The following is a 22,399-nucleotide window of genomic DNA, read 5'->3' as shown; positions in this document are numbered from 1 at the left end:
GGTATAATTTCAAATTAGTGTTAAAACTTTAGGATATTAAATGTAATCTCCATAGTAACCACAATGAAAATAGCTATAAAATATACACAAAAGGAAATGAGAAAAGAACTCAAACTTCAGTATAAATACAGATTAAACTCAAAAGAAGACAGTAATGCAAAAAATGAGGGATAGAAAAAAGTTAAAAACAAATGGAAAACAAATAGCACAATGACAGAAGTCCTTCCTTATCAGTAATTACTTTAAAGGTAAACTGATAAAACTCTACAATCAAAAGACAGAGATTGACAAAATGGATAAATACACATGATCCAACTATATGCTGTTTACAAGAGACTCACTTTAGATTCAAAGACACAAATAGACTGAAAGTGGAAGGATGGAAAAATGTATTCCATGCAAATAGTAACCAAAAGAGAGCTGGGGCTATTAATATAGCCTTTAGACTTTAAATAAAGCCTATAGACTTTAAATTAAAAAAGGTTATAAGAGACAAAGAAACATATTATGTATTAATAAAAGGCTTAATACAGCAAGAAGATATAACAATTATAAACATGTGTATACCTAATGACAGACTATCAAAATACGTGAAGCAAAACCCAGCAGAATTAAAGGGAAAAACGGTTGTACAATAATACTTGGAGACTTCAATATCCTACTCACAACAATGGACAGAACAACCAGACAGAAGATAAGTAAAGAAACAGAGGATTTAAACAACATGACAGGGGTGCCTGGGTGGCTCAGTCGGTTAAGCGTCCGACTTCGGCTCAGGTCACGATCTCGCGGTCTGTGGGTTCGAGCCCCGCGTCGGGCTCTGTGCTGACAGCTCAGAGCCCGGAGCCTGTTTCAGATTCTATGTCTCCCTCTTCCTCTGACCCTCCCCTGTTCATGCTCTCTCTCTCTGTCTCAAAAATAAATAAATGTTAAAAAAAAATTTAAAAAAACCCAACAACATGACAGACCAACTAGATCTAACAGACATAAACAGAACACTCTACCCAACAAGAGCAGCATAGCACGTATGCTCTTCTTGAATGTACATGGTACATTTTTCAGGATAGACCATACATAAGGATACAAATGAAGTTTCAACAGATATTTTAAAAAGATATGTATCATACAAAGTGTCTTCTCCGACCAAAATGGGATAAAGTGAGACATCAACAAAAGGACAATTGGAAAATTCATATTATGGAAATTAGCACATTTTTAAAATTTATGTCTCTTTAAAAAATGTTTATTTTTAGAGAAAGAGAGAGAGAGAAAGGAGAGAAGGAGAGACAGAATGTGAATGGAGGAGGGACAGAGAAAAGGGAAAGAGAGAATTCCAAGCAGACTCCACCGTGTCAGCACAGAGCCTGATGAGGGGCTTGAACTCACAAACCATGAGATCATGACCTGAGCTGAAACCAAGAGTCGGATGCTTCACTGACTGAGACACCCAGGCGCCCCTGGAAATTAGCACATTTTTAAAGAACAAATGGATCAAAGAAGAAATAACAAGGGGAATTAGAAAATACTTAGAGATGAATGAAAATGAAAATATCACATACCAAAACTCAAAGAGTACAGCAAAAGTGATGCTAAAGGGGAAACTGCTAACTGTAAATGCTGACATTAGAAAGTATTTATATATATTATATATATATCTTACATATAATCTCAAATTAGCAACTTAACTTTGCAGTTAAGGAACTAGAAAAGAACAAACTAAAACCCAAAGCTAGTAGAAGGAAGGAAATAATAAAGATCAGAGCAGAGATAAATGAAATAAAGAACAGAAAAGCAATAGAGAAAAATCAATGAAACCAAAAGCTGAATCTCTGAAAAGATCAACACAACTGACAAACCTTTAGTTAGAAAGGCTAAGAAAAAAAAAAGAGAGAAGACCCAAATTACTAAAATCAAAAATGAAAGTGGTGATATTACTATAGATTCTACAAAAATAAAAAGGATTACAAGAGAACACTTTGAATAACTGCATGCCAACAAAGAAACACAAAACCTACCAAAACTAAATCATGAAGAAATGTAGGAAATACGAACAGACCTATAACTAGTAAAGAGACTGAATCAGTCATCGAAAATCTCCCAACAGGGGCACCTGGTGGCTTAGTCAGTTAAGCATCCAACTTCGGCTTAGGTCATGATCTCATGGTTCACAAGTTCGAGCCCTGCACTGGGCTCTGCACTGACAGAGTGAGGCCTGCTTGGGATTCTCTCTCTCTGCTCCTCCCCCACTCACGCTTTCTCTCTCTCAAAATAAATAAACTTAAAAAAAAATCTCCCAACAAAGAAAAGCCCTGGATGCAATGGTTTCACTGGTGAATTCCACCAAACACAGAAGAACTAATAACAATTTTCAAAAATTTCCAAAAATTGATGTACTATAGTATCATTTTTCATTTTGGACTAGCAAAGGTCAAAAAGAGTTGACAGGGTTGAGAATATGGAGAAACAAACATTCTCCTATACTACTTTGTGGGAACGCAAAGTGGTACTCTCTATGGTCATCTGGTATGGTAGTATTTATCAAAATTACAAATGCACATATCCTTTGATCCAGCAATTCCACTTCTAGGAATTTATCCTAGGCGATACTGACACATGTACAAAATTATATATAAGGTTATTCACTGAAATACTGTTAATAGTAACAAAACATTGGCAATGACCCAAATGTTGATCAATAAAGGACTGGTTAAATAAATTATGGTGCATCCAAGCAGCAGAATGACTATACATCCTTAAAAAGAACAAGACAATTCTTTATATGTTGACATGGAATACACTCTAAAATATATTACACGAAAAAAAGAGCAGGCAAAGAGAAGAATATATATTCATGTTTGCTTATATATGCATAAAGTATCCCAGATAATACATAAGAAATCGGCAATACTGTTTACCTCTGGGGTGGGAAGCCAAATGGCTGGGGAATAGGGAAGGGATAAAGATGTTTCGGTGTATTATCTTTTATAGCTTTGAATTTTGAGCCACATGAATATATTACCTATGAAAATAGAAAAATTAAACAAAAACTCCTTTGCCTTTTACCTTGACAAACAACAGCTCTAGTAGAAATCTTAATTCTATTTGTAAGACTAGGGGCCCCTGGGTGGCTGAGTCAGTTGAGCGTCCGACTTCGGCTCGGGTCATGGTCTCACAGTCTGTGAGTTCGAGCCCCATATTGGGCTCTGTGCTGACAGCTTAGAGCCTGGAGCCTGCTTCGGATCCTGTGCCTCCCTCTCTCTCTGCCCCTCCCCTGCTCATGCTCTGTCTCTCTCTGTCTCAGAAGTGAATAAAAACATTAAAAAAAAAAAAAACTAGACTGACATTACTGAATCAATTTTTCCCCAATCCCTTTTATCCCACCAAACGTTTTCGATGGCCCTAACAGGAGCACTGCGGGTATTCTAGATATAATTGTCTCCTCCCCACAGCTTTCATTTCTTTCTCTTAACTACTTTCCTCCATGTGAACTAAGTTTTCACATCACTGCTCCGCATATATGATAACTATCTTAGTAACTGCTCATGGTCACATCCTATTGAATTAATCCCAACAGTTAACCAGACTGGATTTGGGCATTTGGGATGGTCAAACTGAAGCCATTTTTCTTTCTTTAAATTTTAAGAAATTTATTTGTCTCCAACATATGCTTTTCCAGCTTCAAGTATACCTTATATCACTAATAACTTATTATCCTGGGGCAATAAATTAATACACTGCTGTTCTTCATAGCACACATAGCTATTTATATTGGGTGAAAAAAATGGGAAGAAGTTAAGCAAATAATCAAAATTACAGATATGGAGAGCGCTTCAGGGGAATCAGTAGAAGTACTAGGTTCCACTTGGAAAACATTTCAAGAGTCATTAGGGCCAAACCTGGTTTGGTCAAGACCTAACAGAACTCCTAATGAAGTGATTTAGAGTCATCAAGAAAGGATTCCAGAACTGCAGCACTAACTGAATACAGGAAAAGAGCATCCCAAAGAGACTATTATTCCCAGAGATACCTGATTAAAATCTGTACTTTAAGCATTTTCTAAAGGAGCTAGATTTATTTATTTATCTTTAAATACTTATTTATGTATTTTGAGAGAGAGAAAGAGAGAAGGAGGGAGAGGGAGAGAGAGAATCCCAAGCAGGTATCGTGCTGTCAGTGCAGAGCCCGATGCGGGGCTCAATCTCATAAACCGTGATATCTTGACCTGAGTCAAAACCGAAAGCCAGACGCTTAATGGAATGAGCCACCCAGGTGCCCCTTAAAGGAGATACATTTACAGTAAAGAGCTGTGGGGAGCATTTTGAGATGAGCCAGCATCCTTTAGGGAAAGCATTCTAGTTTTTTTTTTTAATTTTGTTTTCAATGTTTATTTATTTTGAGAGAGAGAGAGAGAGAGAGAGAGACAGACAGACAGAGACAGAGCATGAGTGAGGTAGGGACGGAGAGAGAGGGAGACACAGAATCCGAAACAGGCTCCAGGCTCCGAGCTGTCAGCACAGAGCCTGATGCGGGCTCGAATCCATGAGCCATGAGATCATGATATGAGCCAAAGTCAGACTTTAATCGACTGAGCCACCCAGGCACCCCAAAAGCATTCTAGTTTTAAGTGGATAAGGAGCAGGGAATGAGCATGTTAGATATTGTATCAGGTACTTATATTTGCTGAGTATTATTTTCCTATTTTAGAGATGAACAAACTAAAGCATACAAAAGTTAACAATACTCCAATGTTACAAAGCCAGTTAAGTAGTAGAACAGGATATAAATCCAGTTTTGATTAACTCCACAGCCCAAGTGACTTCTACCTCCCTAAACTGAAACATAAGCCCCCTCTGCATAGCTAATAGTACAAAGCCTCTTTTAAGGCTTTAAGTCAAAGCTCATTAATATCAGAGACTATATAACACAGTTGTCTGACCTAAAAATCTTAAGCTATTTTAACTGATGTACAATATGAATGATACTGAAAACCCCTGGACTAGATCACTTTCTTTAGAGGAGCTCTGCTATCCTCAACATGCTCTCATTTCATCCGTAATATTACCTCAGCAACTACACCCTGGCAAAGTCATTCTGTTTCCTGCCTTAAATCACACGGAAGAGACTGTGTGGTACTCTATGTACACAGCTGTGTTTTGATGTCACAGAAGACTTTTTTTAACCACATGAAGTGAAGTGGCATATGTAAATCTTTTCTATGTAAATCTTTTCTTTCAATTATGTTTGCAGGGCCTAAAATTTACAAAAACATTTTTTTAACATTTATTTTTGAGAGAGAGAGAGAGAGAGAGAGAGAGAGAGAGAGAGAGAACGCACACGCATGGGCAGGGGAGGGTCAGAGAGAGAGGGAGACATAGAATCTGAGTTGTCAGCACAGAGCCTGACGTGGGGCTCAAACTCACGAGCCATGAGATCGTGACCTGAGCTGAAGTCGGAAGCTTAACTGACTGAGCCACCCAGGCACCCCAGGGCCTAAATTTTTTAATGATAAAAATGCCAATACCATGCTTGTAAATTTAATTCATTTTTACCTTTTTCTTGCCTGTTACTGTCCATTCTTTGAGTACTTCACTGGCGCTACCTGTAAAAGAAACCAACTACAGATTTTCTCTCCTACCACATCCATGGTCAACAAGGTAATTAGTGTCCCTGCATTTTGTAATTGCTGGAGAATTTCCAAAGTTCCTAATAGGAAAGGTTAAGGTTCAAGTCTAAGTGCTAATATGATGAGATAATCCTATCATATTTACCTTTTGGAATATCTGTCCATTTAGACCCCCCCCTTCTCCATGTAATTTCCTTTGTAAGTTCTTCTAAGAAGAGAGAAATGCAGCCTGACCATTTGGAAGATTCTTTTATTTATAAAGCTTAGACAGTATACAAAGATAACTGGTTTTAGCCCAAATATGCTATCCTCTCCCCTCTAGAAGATCAAATACCATTTGGCTATGTTCCTTAAGAGAGAGCTATACACTATTCTAGACCCAAATACTAACATTATAAAGAAAACAGATGATGATAAAGAAAAACCTTACGGTATTTGGGTCTGTTTATTCTACACTGACAAATTCAGGACAATAGAAACAGGGAGACCTAATCTGACGTTGATATTTAACGAAGCAACAGCTTCAAGCAAAGTTTTTCTCAAAACAAATTATGTGGAAAGAAGTTTATAAAACACTCCTCAACTCTATAAACTGAAGCCTTGGCTAACCCCACCAATCTTCCATATGTCAGACAAGGAAACTCAAACCCTTACATTTGAATCATTTGCAGGAACCACACTAAATGGCATAGCAGCCTGGAAGAGAATGTGGAGTCCTTAAATTTGACATCTGTTGCTGGGCTGCTGGATCACTGCTTTGTCACTAAGAGGTTCTTAAATTCTTATTCAACCCAATTCCAATCAAGTACCTTATACCACTAGCCATACTATTTGTTCTTAAAACCAACAGAGAACATTTTGAGTAAAATGATGGCATTTTCTCAGCTTGTCTTTTATTCTAAGATATCACATAGCTTATGAATGATACTTCTAGGGCTGAAAGAGGTATCTTTAAGAGATATCTTTAAAAAAAATGGCATGGTACATTATGTTATCCTGGGGTTTGCTATATCATCTATAAAACATCAGATTGCTGAACGAATGTTAATAGAAGTTTGAAGCAACGTCTATTTGAACAAATACAAACTTATTAAAAAACGGAGTTAGGATTACCTTCCATGAACGCTTGTACTGTTTTGTCCACACAATTATCAAAGTGCTGCAAAACCAGGATGATTTCATTGTTGCTCTTATTGGGAACTATTGCACGCACTGCATTTATCTGGAAAAGATGACAGGGTTATTTAATTCTAACATCAGTTCGTCAATTGGCAACTGATGCCTATTATAGAAAATAAAAGAAAAAGTGATGTTTCATGTTTAACAGTATGTATCACTCTTTAGTGACAGTGAGAGTACATACAACCATCTCACTGAAAATGATTAACAGATGAACGATAAGAGCACACAGAAAATTAATTTCAAAACTTAGAAAAGCAGAACATTTCTAGAAATAGAAGGTATGTGCCAGATTTTATTTCAAGAAAGGGTGGTTTAATTAGGTATCAGGTATTAATTTAGCATCAACATTTCCTCATCTCAGCATACTGTGGAGAAAGGTAAATAGTTTAATGAGCCACCAACAGTAACAACTTAGATTTTTTAGTAGCACTTTTCAAAAACTTTTTTTTAATAATTCAGAATTTATTTTTTTAATGTCTTTATTTATTTTTGAGACAGAGAAGAAGCGCAAGCGGGGGAGGGGCAGAGAGAGAGACAGACAGACAGACAGACAGATACAGAATCCAAAGTAGGCTCCAGGCTCTGCGCTGTCAGCACAGAGTCCGACACGGGGCTCGAACTCACAAACTGCGAGATCATGACCTGAGCCAAAGTCGACATTTAACCAACTAAGCCACCCAGGCACCCCTCAAAAACATTTTTACTTCATATCATTTAATTATATAATAACACTATAAGGATAATTTATTATAAACTGTTTCAGGCATACAAAACATAATGGACATTCACTACATGATAATCAGCTTAATAAAATAAAATAGATGGCAACTGAGGCCCCCATGAAGTCCCTCATAAATCCCATCTCCCTCCTCTTCACAGAGATTTTCTGCCTTGAATTTGGTTTTATTCTGATACGTGTTTTTGCACTTTTATGATGTATGTATATATCATAGGTAATATATACTATTGTTTGCCTTACATAAATATTATCATACATGTGTATATGCAATTCGCTTTTTTCATATAACATTGTTTTTTTAGATTTTTGTGTGTGTTGATAAATGCATCTTTTATTTATTTGAACCGTTACACAGCATTTCCATTGTATGAATATAGCCAATTTATTCATTCTGTTGATGGGCACTTACATTGTTTCCAATATTTGGCTGTTATGAAAAATGCTGGAATGAATATTCCTATGCTAATTTGCTGCTGATTCTTCAGTGCCTAAAACAATGTTTATCACATTGTAAGCAATTAAAAAAAAGAAAAAAAAATCATATCTTCTTGGAACAATGAGAGAAGGTCTCTATTGTATAAAACCACTAGAATTCCTGAATATCAGAGCATCTACAAATTCATGACATAATGCCAAAATGTTCTTTAAAACAGATATGCCAGGGTGTCTGGGTGACTCAGTCACTTAACCGTCCAACTCTTGGTTTCAGCTTAGGTCACGATCTCATGGTTTGTGAGTCTGAGCCCCACACTGGGCTCTGCATGGACACTATGGAGCCTGCTTGGGATTCCCTCCCTCACCCTCTCCCTCCTCTCTGTCTCTCTCTCTCCCTCCCTCTTCCTCTCTCTCTCTCAAAATGAACAAATAAACTAAAAAAGAAATAGATATGCCAATTTTGTCAGACTTATTCCTAAGGATTTTTTTTTAAATTCAAGTATAATTAACATACAGTGTTATATTAGTTTCAGGTATAGAACATAATGATTCAATGATTCTGTACATTTCTTAATGCTTATCAAGATAAGCGTACTCTTAATCCCCTTTATCTATTTCATCCATTCTCCTCCCACCCACCTCCACTCTGGGAGATTGGAGATAAAAAATACACCATTTACAACTGCTATTCTGTTTTCCTTTTGGTATATCAATTTAATACCTAGCAATTAAATGAATTAAAAGAATTTGATGAATTATTATAATTTCTAACTTTCTTAGCTTGTGTATGTAGATAGAAAATAATAGTATGGTCTACAAATAACAACCATTTTTTTCTTTCTTTCCAATCCTTCTAATTTTCATTTCTTGTCTCACTGCAAAATGTGAAATTGGCTACTTCTCCAAGAAGACCTGGCTCTTTTTGGTAGTCAGCAGTAGTTAGAAACCAGTATCTAAGAGCTAGGTATGTTTATTGTTACTGGGGAGTCATTATTTCTAGATTTTTTTCAGTGGATAGAGTTAGGAGATTTCATTTTTTACAACTTGAATTCAAAATAATACTTTCAATTCAAACATAACATTAAAAGGTTTTTTCTTATATAATTTTAAACATATCTCTCTTCTCTGTATGCTGTTTCAGGTCCTAAAAACATTAAATTATTTACTAATTTGCTTTATTCTATAATATTGAAAAATAATATTAATGAACTACAATATAATGTTAATAATGATAAAACACACAATTTAAGATTTATTTTCAATCCTTTTGTATATTTTTAAAAGTCTGTTTATTTTTGAGAGAGAGCACAAGCAGGGGAGGGGCAGAGAAAGGAGACAGAATTCCAAGCAGGCTCTGTGCACGTGTTGTCAGTGCACAGCCCAACCCCAAGCTCAAACTAGTGAATTGTGATATCGTGACCTAAGCCAAAATTGAGGCAGATGCTTAACTCACTGAGCCACGCAGACGTCCCTCTTTGTTTTTTGAAATATCCCTCTTAAACATGCATAGTAAGAATATTGTGTTCAGAAGTCAGTGGGAAGATTTGTTCTAGTTCACCCTTTCCCTAAAGGTGAAATATTTTTAGGATCTCAATTTCATGTAAGATCTTAGCTCCAATTCCTAACCTAGGACAAGCCTTGGGGCCCTGAGTGGTAAAACCCATTTGTTACTGACACTGGCAAAATGTTTCACAGTTACCTAGCTCAGGCTTAACACGCTGGTTTTTAATGCCCTCTATATTTTTTGTCCCCAGGAATTTCCTTAACTTTTTTGTGTTGGGCTATGCATTTTTTAAATTTGTATGCTTATGTATGTATGTATGTATGTATTTATGTTTTAATTTATTTTTGAAAGACAGAGCATGAGCAGAGTAGGGGCAGAGAGAGAGGGAGACATAGAATCTGAAGCAGGCTCCAGGCTCTGAGCTGTCAGCACAGAACCCAATGTGGGGCTCAAAACCATGAACCGCAAGATCATGACCTGAGCTGAAGTTGGATGCTTAACCAACTAAGCCACCCAGGTGCCCCTATGCTATGCATTTTTAAATCATGTATGTTACTTTTCATTCTGTATTTCTAGGTATTTTATAACAGGAATGTTTTCAGGTTCTTCAGTCAACCATATTGCTTGAAAAGGAAGTACTTTTATATATGAAGAGAAGTAAAGTATCTTGTCTAAGTAATAAGCAGAGTCTGTATTACAACCTAAGTCTTTTTAGTATACTTGCTTTCATATCATCCTACCCTTTTTTGTTTGTTTGTTTCAGGCTTACTGAACAATGATAAGGTTTAAAACCATAGAAATGGGAAGGTATATAATGTGTAATCCAAAGAGGGCTAATTTGTAATATACATTTTTGAGATGAGCAAAATACTTAGTACTGATCACTATAAAATGAACTGTAGGCAAAACTTAGATACAATGATAAGGTAAGATTCTGATAACCTAAAATATGAAAGTGTTTATATCTATGACTCTATAATCAACAATATACTTTTCTTAATAAGACAGAGAAAGCAATAAAGCTTTTATCTTATGTTTTTCTCAATAAAACTCATTAAGGGCTATATTACTAAAAACACTTGGTTTTCTTCCATAGGAATATTACTTGGAAGAGCTATTTATCTTCTTGCACTAAACTCTCCTGGAGTTAAGAATCCTCTCCAAATCAGGGGCACCTGGGTAGCTCAGTTGGTTAAGTTTCTGACTTTGGCCCAGGTCATGATCTCAACAGTTCGTGAGCTTGAGCCCTGTGTATTGACAGCATGGAGATCTGGAGCCTGCTTCGGATTCTGTGTCTTCCTCCCTCTCTGCCCTTCCCCTGCTCATTCTCTCTCTCTCTCTCTCTCTCTCTCTCTCTCTCTCTCTCTCTCTCTCTCTCTCACATACACACACACACACACACACACACACACACACACACACACAAACATTAAAAAAAAATTAAAAAAAAAATCCTCTCCAAATGAAAGATTCTATTCAAGTTGTTCCTTGAAGAATGTTGCCAAATGAGATACACACTTAGCCATAAGTATTATTTGTTATAATATTAACTAATATTTGTGATATTAGTTATGCAAAGAAAATCATATTTCACTTTCTAAATGAGTTTGTGTAGCCACTGATTGTATTAGTACCTAAATTTTACTGTGACATTCAAGCTTACTATCCACAGTAAGTAGTCATACCTTCTCTTTCATGTTCTCAAAAGCTCCTCCTTGGGCCAGTACAGTGTTGGACTGCAAATCAAAAATGAATCCTGATGTATCTGAAAGAATAAGAAGGAAAAAATATATTCAACATGATCCAAAACTAATATGTGATCCATCCCCAAACCATACCAGCTGATTTCCTCCCATAAACAATTAACAACAACTTAGTTTTGTTATTTTGCAAATTCTATTATACACACACACACACACACACATATATATATATATATATATAACTTCATTTGGGTTAAAATTATAAAATCTGATTTAACTGAAACTGCCAAGAGCTTGAGAAAAACACTAAATACATCAACTATATTAGACTGTCCAGTAATCCTTGATATCTTTAACTATCCTATCTTAATTTAAAAGGCCCTTTTAAAATGTGGCAAGTAAATAGTTCCCCACTGTAAAATTTGACACTAATGAATCTGAAACTGTGAGTGAGCCTGAGAGCTTCTGTACCACTGTTAATAACAATACATGAAACTAATTTCCATCTTCTAGACTGCACTACACATATCATGTTCTTAGACTACAAATCCCTGAATACATTCATGTTTGTATCCCCAACACAGTGCTTGATGAAGCAACGTACCTGAGTTTACACTACCAGCACAATACGGGAAAATTCAGCGCAAACTGATTACAGAAAAGAGTTTGGCTTCCCTGTGCTTATAAAGAAAAGGTGATCTGCAAATTTAGTCAGTTTCTTTACCAGTGACTACGTAATCAATGAATTACCTCAGCCTTAACACTTGACAACCTGGTTTTAATCTAATGAGATGCAATGGCAGGAAATGGTTAGAATGCTTCCCAAATTCTGATGTGGATACTTATCTGGGGAAACTTAGGTTCAAATGCAGGTTCTAGGGCGCCTGGGTGGCTCAGCTGGTTAAGCATCCGACTCTTGATTTCGACTCAAGTCACAATCTCACAGTTTGCAAGCCCCACACTGGCTCTGCGATGACAGCACGGAGTCTGCTTGACATTCTCTTTCTCCCTGTTTCTCTGCCCCTCCCCACTCGAGTGTGTGTGCTCTCTCTCAAAGTAAATAAATTTTTAAAAATGCAGGTTCTGATTCACTAGTTTGGCTTGTCACCTGAGATTTATACTCTAAGGTAGTATCAACATTGCTGATCCATGCACCATACTTGGGAGTAGCTTGGGAGTTAGAATTTCAACAAAGTAAAAGGAGAAATTTTGAGAAAAGAGGCGGCTATGGTCTAAATGTTTGTATGCATCTCTCCTGCTGCTACTCACCGCACCCCCCGCCCCACCTACACATAGCACTAAATTCATACGCTGAATTCCTTAAGTGTTAGTGTTATATAATGGTGTTATGGTGTTAGCAGGTGGGGCCTTTGAGAGGTGAATAGGTCACGAGAGTGGACTCTCATGATGGGATTAGTGCTCTTGTAGAAGAGACCCCACAGAGCTTTCCAGCCCCTGCTACCATAGGAGGACACAATGAGAAGTAGTCTATGACCCAGAAGAGGGCCCTCACTCAACCATGCTGGCACTCTAATCTCACACTTCCAGCTTCCCAAACTGTAAGAAGTAAATTTCTGTTGTTTATAAGCTACCCAGTCTATCACAGCAGCCCAAACAGAATTAAGATGGAGTATAAAAAATACAGTAATATTTTAGTACACTTTCCAAATTCTTTTGCTATGATTATAGATGTGTTTTAATTAAAGCCTCTTTTCAGGGATAAAAGGTAAAGCATATAGTCAATGGTACTGTAATAGCATTGCATGGTGACAGATGGCAGCCACACTTGTGGTGAGCACAGCATCATATATAGACTTGTCAAATCGCTATGCTGTACACCTGAAACTAATGTAACAAACACTGTGTGTCAGATATACTTCAAATAAAAAATGAATAAACTCTTTTACAGCTTAATCCTGGTTTTCAAATACTTCCTAATTCCTATGGAAGACTGGTAATTCATAAGGTAGAATGATAACAGCATTTTGGTACCAGAAGTGGAAAAGAGGATATGAATAGAGTCAATGTCATTCCAAGAAAAACTATGCTTGCCAATTACCAATAAAACCATGAATTAATTTAGATTTAACTTCTGTAATACTGGCAGTTTTGAGACTGTTACTTAAGTTAAAAATTAGGTTGCACTTACCACAAACTCAGTGTTTAAGCCTGAGTTTTCTAGATGACTACATAATATGGTTAATTCTCAATTATCTTTATTAACTGAAAAGAAACACAGTATATAAAGATGAAAATCCTATGCGGTCAAAATACTATCCCAGCAACTTACTCAACTGCTATAGGTTAGTCAAATGATTTAACTTGGAAGTTATAAATACTCTCCTCCAAAGACATATTAATAAGCAATGAGATGATACAAAGGACATCGATAATCTTATTAAAGAATCACACCATCAACTTCTTTTAAGAAAATGAGGGTAGAGTGAATGAAAAACAGCATTTTGGGGCCTATATTTAAATGAACTATTAGTATTACTAACTTCTTATATACATCATCTAACACTTTATTTTTTCCTTTTTTTTTTTAACGATTACTTATTTATTCTGAGAAAGAGAATGTGCTCTTGGGTGTGAGGGAGGGGCAGAGAGAGAGAGAGGGAGAGAAAATCCCAAGAAGTCTCCACGCTCAGAATGAAGCCCAATGCAGGCTTGATCAAGATCAGGATCTGAACTGATATCAAGAGTCAGACACTTAACCAAACTGACTGGGCCACCCAGGTGCAAAATAGGGATTTTTTTCCTTTAACAACACATTAGATGAGACAAAGTACAAGGCAAATAAAGAGTATTTCTGTAAACACCTTCAGCTATTGCCCCTCCCCACCAATTAGCATAAGTATTATTAGGGTTTGTCTGGCATACATACCAGTTAGGATAATGATTAAAAATACATAAAGCAGCCAGGATCCCAAGAAGAAACAAATGGCACACTCAAATTGGGGAATCTGAGGAGAGTTTAATAAAGGGACTGTTTTCAAAGGTGCCAGTAAGGAGTGGGGAAACCAAAAGATACAGTGCAGTACCCTTGGCTAATAACAATAATCTACACTGTTACTCTGAGGTTTTAAAGAGGTGTAAGGAGGGGCGCCTGGGTGGCTCAGTCGGTTGAGTGACCGACTTCGGCTCAGGTCATGATCTCGAGGTCTGTGAGTTCAAGCCCCACATCAGGCTCTGTGCTGACAGCTCAGAGCCTGGAGCCTGCTTCTGATTCTGTGTCTCCCTCTCTCTAAGCCCCTCTCCCACTCATGCTCTCTCTCTGTCTCAGAAATAAACATTAAAAAATAAATAAATAAAGAGGTATAAGGAGAAAGCAATTACTGGAAGCCAGAGACACAAGGCTCTTTCATCTTTGTTTCATCTGGTATGGAGAGGGCCAGAGGACTATAGCCAAGATCTTTGGTCAAAAGACAAGGTAAGCCCATAGTAACCCCCTCAGGAAAAGATTGGGAAATAAATACCACTACCTCACTGATCTCCCTGTCTCTGATCGCCCGCATGTGTTGCCTACTGATCTAACCCAACTAGAAGCCGGAGGGCAAGAGAGCTGTTGCGGTAGTGCACCATACAGGGCAGTCTCCCAAGTTATAAATGCCAAGTTCATATTTACATTCTAAATCATAAGTTCACCAAAACTAAAAAGCAATAATTTAACATCTTAACTTGCCTACTCATCAGCTAATATTGCCTCTTTTAACAACCAACAACTCAAGTACACTCAAAACCCTGCCTCCATGAACTGGAGCTTAAGTGCCCCTCAGCATTATAGATAAAGTCATTTTTAGTTCCCATCAACAATATTTAACAATTCTCTTATTTTTTCATGCAAAGAAAGCTTAAGATTTACTTAATTCCACCAGTAGGAAATCAGGCAGGATCTCATCCTTTGCTATCTATTCTTTGATAGCAAAGTGTGTATGTATACTCTGCAAGAAATAAATTTTTAAAGAAAATGCACAAGACTCGTAAGTCTCACATAAGACTCATAAAGGATACAAGGAATTCTTAAGACTAAGGTTTCTTACCATTTATTTCACTCTATCAGGGACCACCTTTGAAGTTTCTTGGAATTATTTCAAATAGCATATATTTAGGAACATTTTGGATAAAGTATGTTATTTACAGGGTCACTGACATATTTGTAAATAATGCAGGCTTTGGTATTATTGTTTTTGCTGGCTTCAAAAATCAGGCAAAAGTCATTTTAAGCACTGAGGATTACACAGAAATATCTGAGTCTGATTATACCATGCATCATACCAAACTTGAACAAGTTTTCTTAAATTGAGGTATAATTGACATATATATAAAACACTATATTAGTTTCAGGTGTACAATGTAATGGGTCGCTATTTATATATATTTTGAAATGATCACCACAATAAATCTAGTTAACATTTGTCACCATACATACCTACAAAATATTTGTGACAAGAACTCTTATGATTAACTCTCTTAGCAACCTACAAATATGCAAGACTATTAACTAGAGTTACCATGCTGTACATTATATCCCTAGGATTTTTTTATAATTGGATGTCTGTACTTTTTGACCCCCTTTACCCATTTCACTCCCCATCCTAAATCCCCTCCCCATAACCATCAATCTGTTCTCTTTATCTACAAGTTTGTTTTCTTTTTTTTTTCTTTTTTTTTTTTAAGATATCACATATAAGTGAGATCATATGATATTTTCTTTCTCTGACTTATTCACTTGGCATAATACCCTCAATCCACATTGTCACAAATGGCAAGATTTACTTCTTTTTTTTTTTTTTATTTTTTTTTTATTTTTGGGACAGAGAGAGACAGAGCATGAACGGGGGAGGGGCAGAGAGAGAGGGAGACACAGAATCAGAAACAGGCTCCAGGCTCTGAGCCATCAGCCCAGAGCCTGACGCGGGGCTTGAACTCACGGACCGCGAGATCGTGACCTGGCTGAAGTCGGACGCTTAACCGACTGCGCCACCCAGGTGCCCCAAGATTTACTTCTTTTTATGGCTAAATGATATTCCCCTGTCAGAATTTCCTTCCTTTTTTGAAGTGGATTTATTTTGAGAGAGAGACAGCACAAGTGGGGGAGAAGCAGAAAGAATCCCAAGCAGGCTTTGCACGGTCAGCGTGGAGTCCGATGTGGGGCTTGATGTGGGGTTCAATGTAGGGCTCAAACTCATGAACCTCGAGATCATGACATGAGCTGAAGTCGGATGTTTAACCAACTGAGCCACCCAGGCGCCCTCCTTTGTTTTTAATACTGAATAATATTCCTGTGTGTGTGTGTGTGTGTGTGTGTGTGTGTGTGTGTAGAGAGAAGCATAGAAGGGGCTCAAAGCCAGGTATGGAATAAGTCTAAGGATTCTTACAGAAACTACCGAATTTGTATCTTTGAATTCAACAAAAACTTACGATTTTAGATTATGTTTTTCCATTAATATAGATGATGGTAAATTACTCTATTATCCCTTCTGACAAGTGAAGAGAAACATCTGGGAGGGAATTATAATACCTCCCAGAATACTTTAATTTTACAATGATAAGAAAATCAGTCATGGTATCATTTCTCACCCAAACTCACACAATGAGAAACCTACAGCAGAACCAAGGACAGACTCCAAACGTAATGCTATACATTAGTGCTGTAACTCACCACACACTAGTTATCAAGTTGCCATTATTTTAACAGTACCTTGGTATATCACCTTTCTTCTATGGATCTCAGATTCTTGTTATTACTCACTGATATTCCTTACACATGCATAAAACAAAGGGGATAACAAAATTATTCATATTTCACCACGATCAAAGAGAGGCCACAGAGGTAAGATCTTCCGATTAAATGCAGATAAGCCCACAGGAAGAAAGCCTGGATGCACAGATTACCTAACAAGGGTGATGATCACTTGTCATATTTTCTCAAACTAGATCAGCTTCCTCTTAAAAATTGAAAAGTAGGGGCGCCTAGGTGACTCGGTTGGGTTGAATGTCTGATTCTTGATTCCGGCTCAGGTCATGCATGATCCCAGGGTCATGGGATTAAGCCCTGCATCAGGCTCCACACTGAGCATGAAGCCTGTTTGGGATTCTCTCTCTCTCCCCTCCACTGTCCCCTCCCCTGCTTGCATGATCACACACATACTCTCTAAAAAAAAAAAAAAAATCAAAAATTAAAAAAATTTAAAGGTAGACTCAAGAGTTTAAGTGTGAATTCTTACAGAAGTGTATCTCACAAACAGTTAAATAACCTAAAGTTCTCCTTTAGCCTGAACACAGCCTACATTCAATCACCTAAAAGAAAACAACCAGTGTTTTGAAATTTTTTTCTCATGCCAATTTTGAAAATAGTCCACGTATAAATCACCAATAAAATGGCAGATAGAATTCACAGTTTCTTCTTGTGCACTAATTACAAATATGGGAACAGGAATTATATTATATAAATGTGACTGCAAATAAAAGAAAGTAATTGTCACAGACATGACTAGCTATGAAGCCTAGGGTATATTCACAACCTCAAAACTGAAGAGGCCACCAACTTCAATTTCCTAGGTCAATTTTCTCTTCTGCCAATTTACCACCTAAGCTTGGAAGAATTATGACTGTTTTGGTAAGAAAAAAGGCATATATAAAAGATAAAGATGGGGCACCTGGGTGGCTCAGTCAGTTAAGCGTCTGACTTCGGCTCAGGTCATGTTCTTGCAGTCTGTGAGTTTGAGCCCCACATCAGGCTCTGTGTTGACAGCTCAGAGCCTGGAGCCTGCTTTGGACTCTGTCTCTCACTCTCTCTCTCGCTCTCTCTTTTTCTCTCTCTGGCCCTGCCCTGCTTGCACTCTGTCTCTCTCTCAAAAATAAATAAACATTTAAAAAAAAAAAAGATAAAGAGAATGTGTAAGTGATGAAAAATCAAGCTTGGAAGAGGAGCAAATCCTAAATGGGAAATTTAGAAAAACAACTATGTCAAAATGCCATTTTTAAAGATGTCTAGTCTGCTTTAAGTAATTCTACTATGGAGTACTGTTATAGCCTTCTGGAATGCTAACACTTTTTTATATTTAGTTCTTTAAAAGTTATTTAAGAAACTTCCATCTCGGTTGTCAGTGGCCAAATACAAAAATCTTTGCAACCTGAACACAGTAGGTTGCAAGGATATAGACTTACAGTCTCATCAACTGGCCTTTCCAGGCATCTCAGATGACTACTGCTATGGTTTACAGGTTCTGAAAAATCCACACTTCAACTACCAGTCAATCTGCTAAGTGGGTGTTCAATGGAAGAAAGCAGACTTATATTTCCCTATTTCTCCTTCATTTATCATATAGTCTTAACGACTGTTTAAATTTTTTTACTTTGTTCCTTTGAGTGCTTCTTCAACTACATTCTGAAGGATATTGTGCTGCTTTTTACAAGACAAAGAGACTACACTGTGAAATTTACAAACTTCTAGAATTAGTTTTGATTTTTCCAGGTAAAGCTTGCTAGAAAATCAGAGTTTTTATTAACGACACAAATGAACAATTAAATCCTACCTTACTCTTACCACTAGATTTTCCTAGGTTTCCATCAAGTGCAACAGAACAAGCTTCATTCATTCATTCATTCATTCATTCATTCATTCAGAGAGAGGGAGCAGGGGCGCCTGGGTGGCTTAATCCGTTAAGCGTCCCACTTCAGCTCAGGTCATGAACTCACGGTTCGTGGGTTTGAGCCCCATGTCGGGCTCTGTGCAGACAGCTCAGAGCCTGAGCCTGCTTTGGATTCTGTGTCTCCCTCCCTCTCTGCCCCTCCCCTGCTTGTGCTCTGTCTCTCAAGAATAAATAAATGTAAAAAAAAAAAAAAATTTAGAGAGGGAGCGCACACACCAAGCAGGCTCCCTGCTGTCAGCACAAAGCCCAACACAGGGCTCGAACTCACAGTGAGATCATAACCAGAGCCAAAGTCAAGAATTGGATGCTTAACCAAATAAGCTACCCAGGCGCCCCTAGAATAAACTTCTATTTTTTAAGTTAACAAGGATTCTTGAGGTTCTCATTATTTAAAAGGTTTACTGGTTCTAATAATAATTCTGTCAATTTCTCTATGAATTGTGATTGAATAGGAAATTCTGTCCACCTTTCCAAAACCTTCTCAGTAATATACCCTAGAGAATAGCCAGGAGGCAATGATATTTATTTTAATGCCCCACCTCTTCTGTCTCAATGCCACCTTTCATTAGTTTGGAATTAGTTCTCCCACATATGAAATGAAATGCATAGCTTTAAAAAAAGTTCTTTCCTGGGGCGCCTGGGTGGCGCAGTCGGTTAAGCATCCGACTTCAGCCAGGTCACGATCTCGCGGTCTGTGAGTTCGAGCCCCGCGTCGGGCTCTGGGCTGATGGCTCAGAGCCTGGAGCCTGTTTCCGATTCTGTGTCTCCTTCTCTCTCTGCCCCTCCCCCGTTCATGCTCTGTCTCTCTCTGTCCCAAAAATAAATAAATGTTGAAAAAAAAATTAAAAAAAAAAAAAAGTTCTTTCCTACTCATTACTGCCCTACAGAGTCTGAGGAATTCTACAGCTTTTCCAGGAAAAAACCCTCAATTTCATAAATTAAAAGAATAAAGCATTTGAGAACTGTGATTTTTTTTTTTTTAAAGAACACAAACAGGGGCGCCTGAATGGCTCAGTTGGTTAAGTGTCTGACTCTTGATTTTGGCTCAGGTCATGATCCTAGGGTTGTGGCACCAAGCCCCACATTAGGCAGTGTGCTGAGCACGGAGCCTGCTTGGGATTCTCTCTCTCTCCTTCTGCCCCTCTCCACTCGCTCTAAAAAAAAAAAAAAATTAAAAATAAAAGACACAAATCTTCGATTACTAAGATCAACTATACATTCTTTGCTGATTCTAGATCATCTCTGAGCTAATGTCTTATTCACAAAATCTTGTATGTAGTTCCAAGGTTTACATGAATTCAGTTACTTAAAAAATTATGAAGCCACATGATGACTACTATGACATCTTACAGCCAACTTTCAGACTTTTCAATGGAATGGGACACTAAAATAGAATAAAAATTAAATACTTAGTTAAATCTTTACTTCTAAGTAGTGAGAAAAACTGTCATGAGTTTTATGTTTCTATTGGCTAATCTCTCCTTGCCTTTGGGGAAAGGGAAAAATAAATTGTGATGTGGCTAAAAGATGGATAGCCAGTAAAAACAGGGGAAAAAAGAGAAATCAAGGAATCTGGATAATCTAAAAACCAGAAAATCAGTTTGCAAATGAATCAAGTTGTATAAAATGCCTCTGTGTGAGTTGTTCACTTAAGTCTGAAGAAAAACATAGTTTTGGCTACTAAGGGTGTATTTTCAGTCTCTCTTACAAGTCAAACCCTCATTTGTAGATTTCAATAAAATTTCTCTAGTAAGATTATTAACTCCTAGTTGTTATACAATATATGCCATAGTTCTGGGTTTAAGGTAGATTGGATGAACTGAATGCGCTATTTTTTTATTTATTTATTTGGGGGGGGGGGGGCAGGGGAGGGTAGGGCAGAGAAAGGGAATCCCAAGCAGGCTTTGCACTGTCAGCACAGAGCTGGATGCGGGGCTCAAACTTACAAACTGCGAGATCATGACCTGAGCTGAAATCAAGAGTCAGATGCTTAATCGACTGAGACACCCAGTGCACTATTTTTTTTGAATGTTTATTTATTTACTTATTTTAAGTGTGAGAGGGACAGAGAGAGAGAGAAAGAGAGAGAGAGACAGAGAGACAGAGAGAGAGAGACAGAGAGAGAGTCCTAAGTAGGCTCCACACTGCCAACGCAGAGCCCAATGCACAGCCTGTTCCTATCAACCTCAAGATCATGACCTGAGCTGAAATCAAGAGTTGGATGCTTAACTGACTGAGCCACCCAGGTGCCCCTGAACGCACTATTTTTTTAAAAAAAATTAGTTCCTACTCCTCACTGTTCTTCAGATTCTCAAGAATTCTACCAGCTATCTCAGGAAAGAAACTCAATTCCAGTAACTCAATGAAATCAAAACATTTAAGAACTATGATATTTAAAAGTCAAAGAAATCTTCAATTACTAAGCTCAGTACAGACTAGCTGGTAGAAATGCTGAATCTGAAGGAGAGTGAGAAGGAAATATTTTATTTATTTATTTATTTATTTATTTATTTATTTATTTATTTTTTCAACATTTATTTTTTGGGACAGAGAGAGACAGAGCATGAACGGGGGAGGGGCAGAGAGAGAGGGAGACACAGAATCGGAAACAGGCTCCAGGCTCTGAGCCATCAGCCCAGAGCCCGACGCGGGGCTCGAACTCACGGACCGCGAGATCGTGACCTGGCTGGAGTCGATGCTTAACCGACTGCGCCACCCAGGCGCCCCGGAAATATTTTTTTTAAACTGTGTGTTTCATTTCATATATAGAACTAAAGTTTATTTTTTATTTATTTATTTTGAGAGAATGCACATAAGCACAAGCTGGGGAGGGGCAGAGAAAGAGGGAAAGAGAGACTCCTAAGCAGGCTCCATGCTGTGAGGCAGAGCCTGATGCAGGGCTTCATGTCACAAACCATGAGATCATGACATGAGCCCAAATCAAGGGCCAGATACTTAACCAACTGAGCCAATCAGGCACCCCTAATTTCAGTCTAAAAAAAAATTTTTTTTAAATTCATGTTTATTCTTGAGAGCGACAGAGAGAGCGCGCGCACAAGTGGCAGAGGGGCAGAGAGAGTGGGGCAACACAGACTCCAGGCTCTGAGCTGTCAGCACAGAGCCCGACCCGGGTTTGAACCCACAAACCATGAGATCATGACCTAAGCCGAAGTCAGATGTTTAATCAACTCAGCCACCCAGGCGCCCCTCTAATTTCAGTTTAGATCTGAGAGATATTCTTTTGTCACTGTAAAATACTTTGGTTTGGATGTTCCTTCTAGCACCGTAGAACAATGAATATCTTCCCTTTCCAACGCAGCCCATCCCCTGTGCTTCAAGGTACAGAAATGAACAAGTAACCCTAATTTCATGCTCTGTCTCCAACAAAACAATATCCTTTCTCCTAAAACCACAGCACTGCAAATCTGTCACTCTTTACTCATTAACCTTTATGCAAATAAGAATTAAATGTTTCTTCTTTCCTAAACCGCAAAAATTATGAATCAATTATCTACTTTGATTATAAATATTTCTATATCCACATAATTGTTATAA

General features: G+C 37.7%; 1 protein-coding gene across 6 annotated transcripts in view; it reads right to left on the bottom strand.

Moving 5' to 3' along the window:
- The window catches only part of SPATS2 (spermatogenesis associated serine rich 2), a 150,622-nt gene that overhangs the window by 31,484 nt on the left and 96,739 nt on the right, over positions 1-22,399 (bottom strand). For all 6 annotated transcript variants that reach the window (XM_047866659.1, XM_047866662.1, XM_047866661.1 and 3 more), the window contains 3 exons: positions 11,169-11,248; positions 6,737-6,845; positions 5,550-5,599 (listed from right to left, as the gene is read on the bottom strand). In XM_047866659.1, coding sequence (XP_047722615.1) covers positions 5,550-5,599; positions 6,737-6,845; positions 11,169-11,248 — 239 coding nt within the window. The remainder of the gene's footprint in view (positions 1-5,549; positions 5,600-6,736; positions 6,846-11,168; positions 11,249-22,399) is intronic.

Source organism: Prionailurus viverrinus, chromosome B4, assembly GCF_022837055.1.
Source record: "Prionailurus viverrinus isolate Anna chromosome B4, UM_Priviv_1.0, whole genome shotgun sequence".
NCBI classification, from domain to species: Eukaryota; Metazoa; Chordata; class Mammalia; order Carnivora; family Felidae; genus Prionailurus; species Prionailurus viverrinus.
The sequence above is the reverse complement of the archived record's forward strand: the minus strand, read 5'-3'. Positions and strand labels throughout refer to the sequence as shown.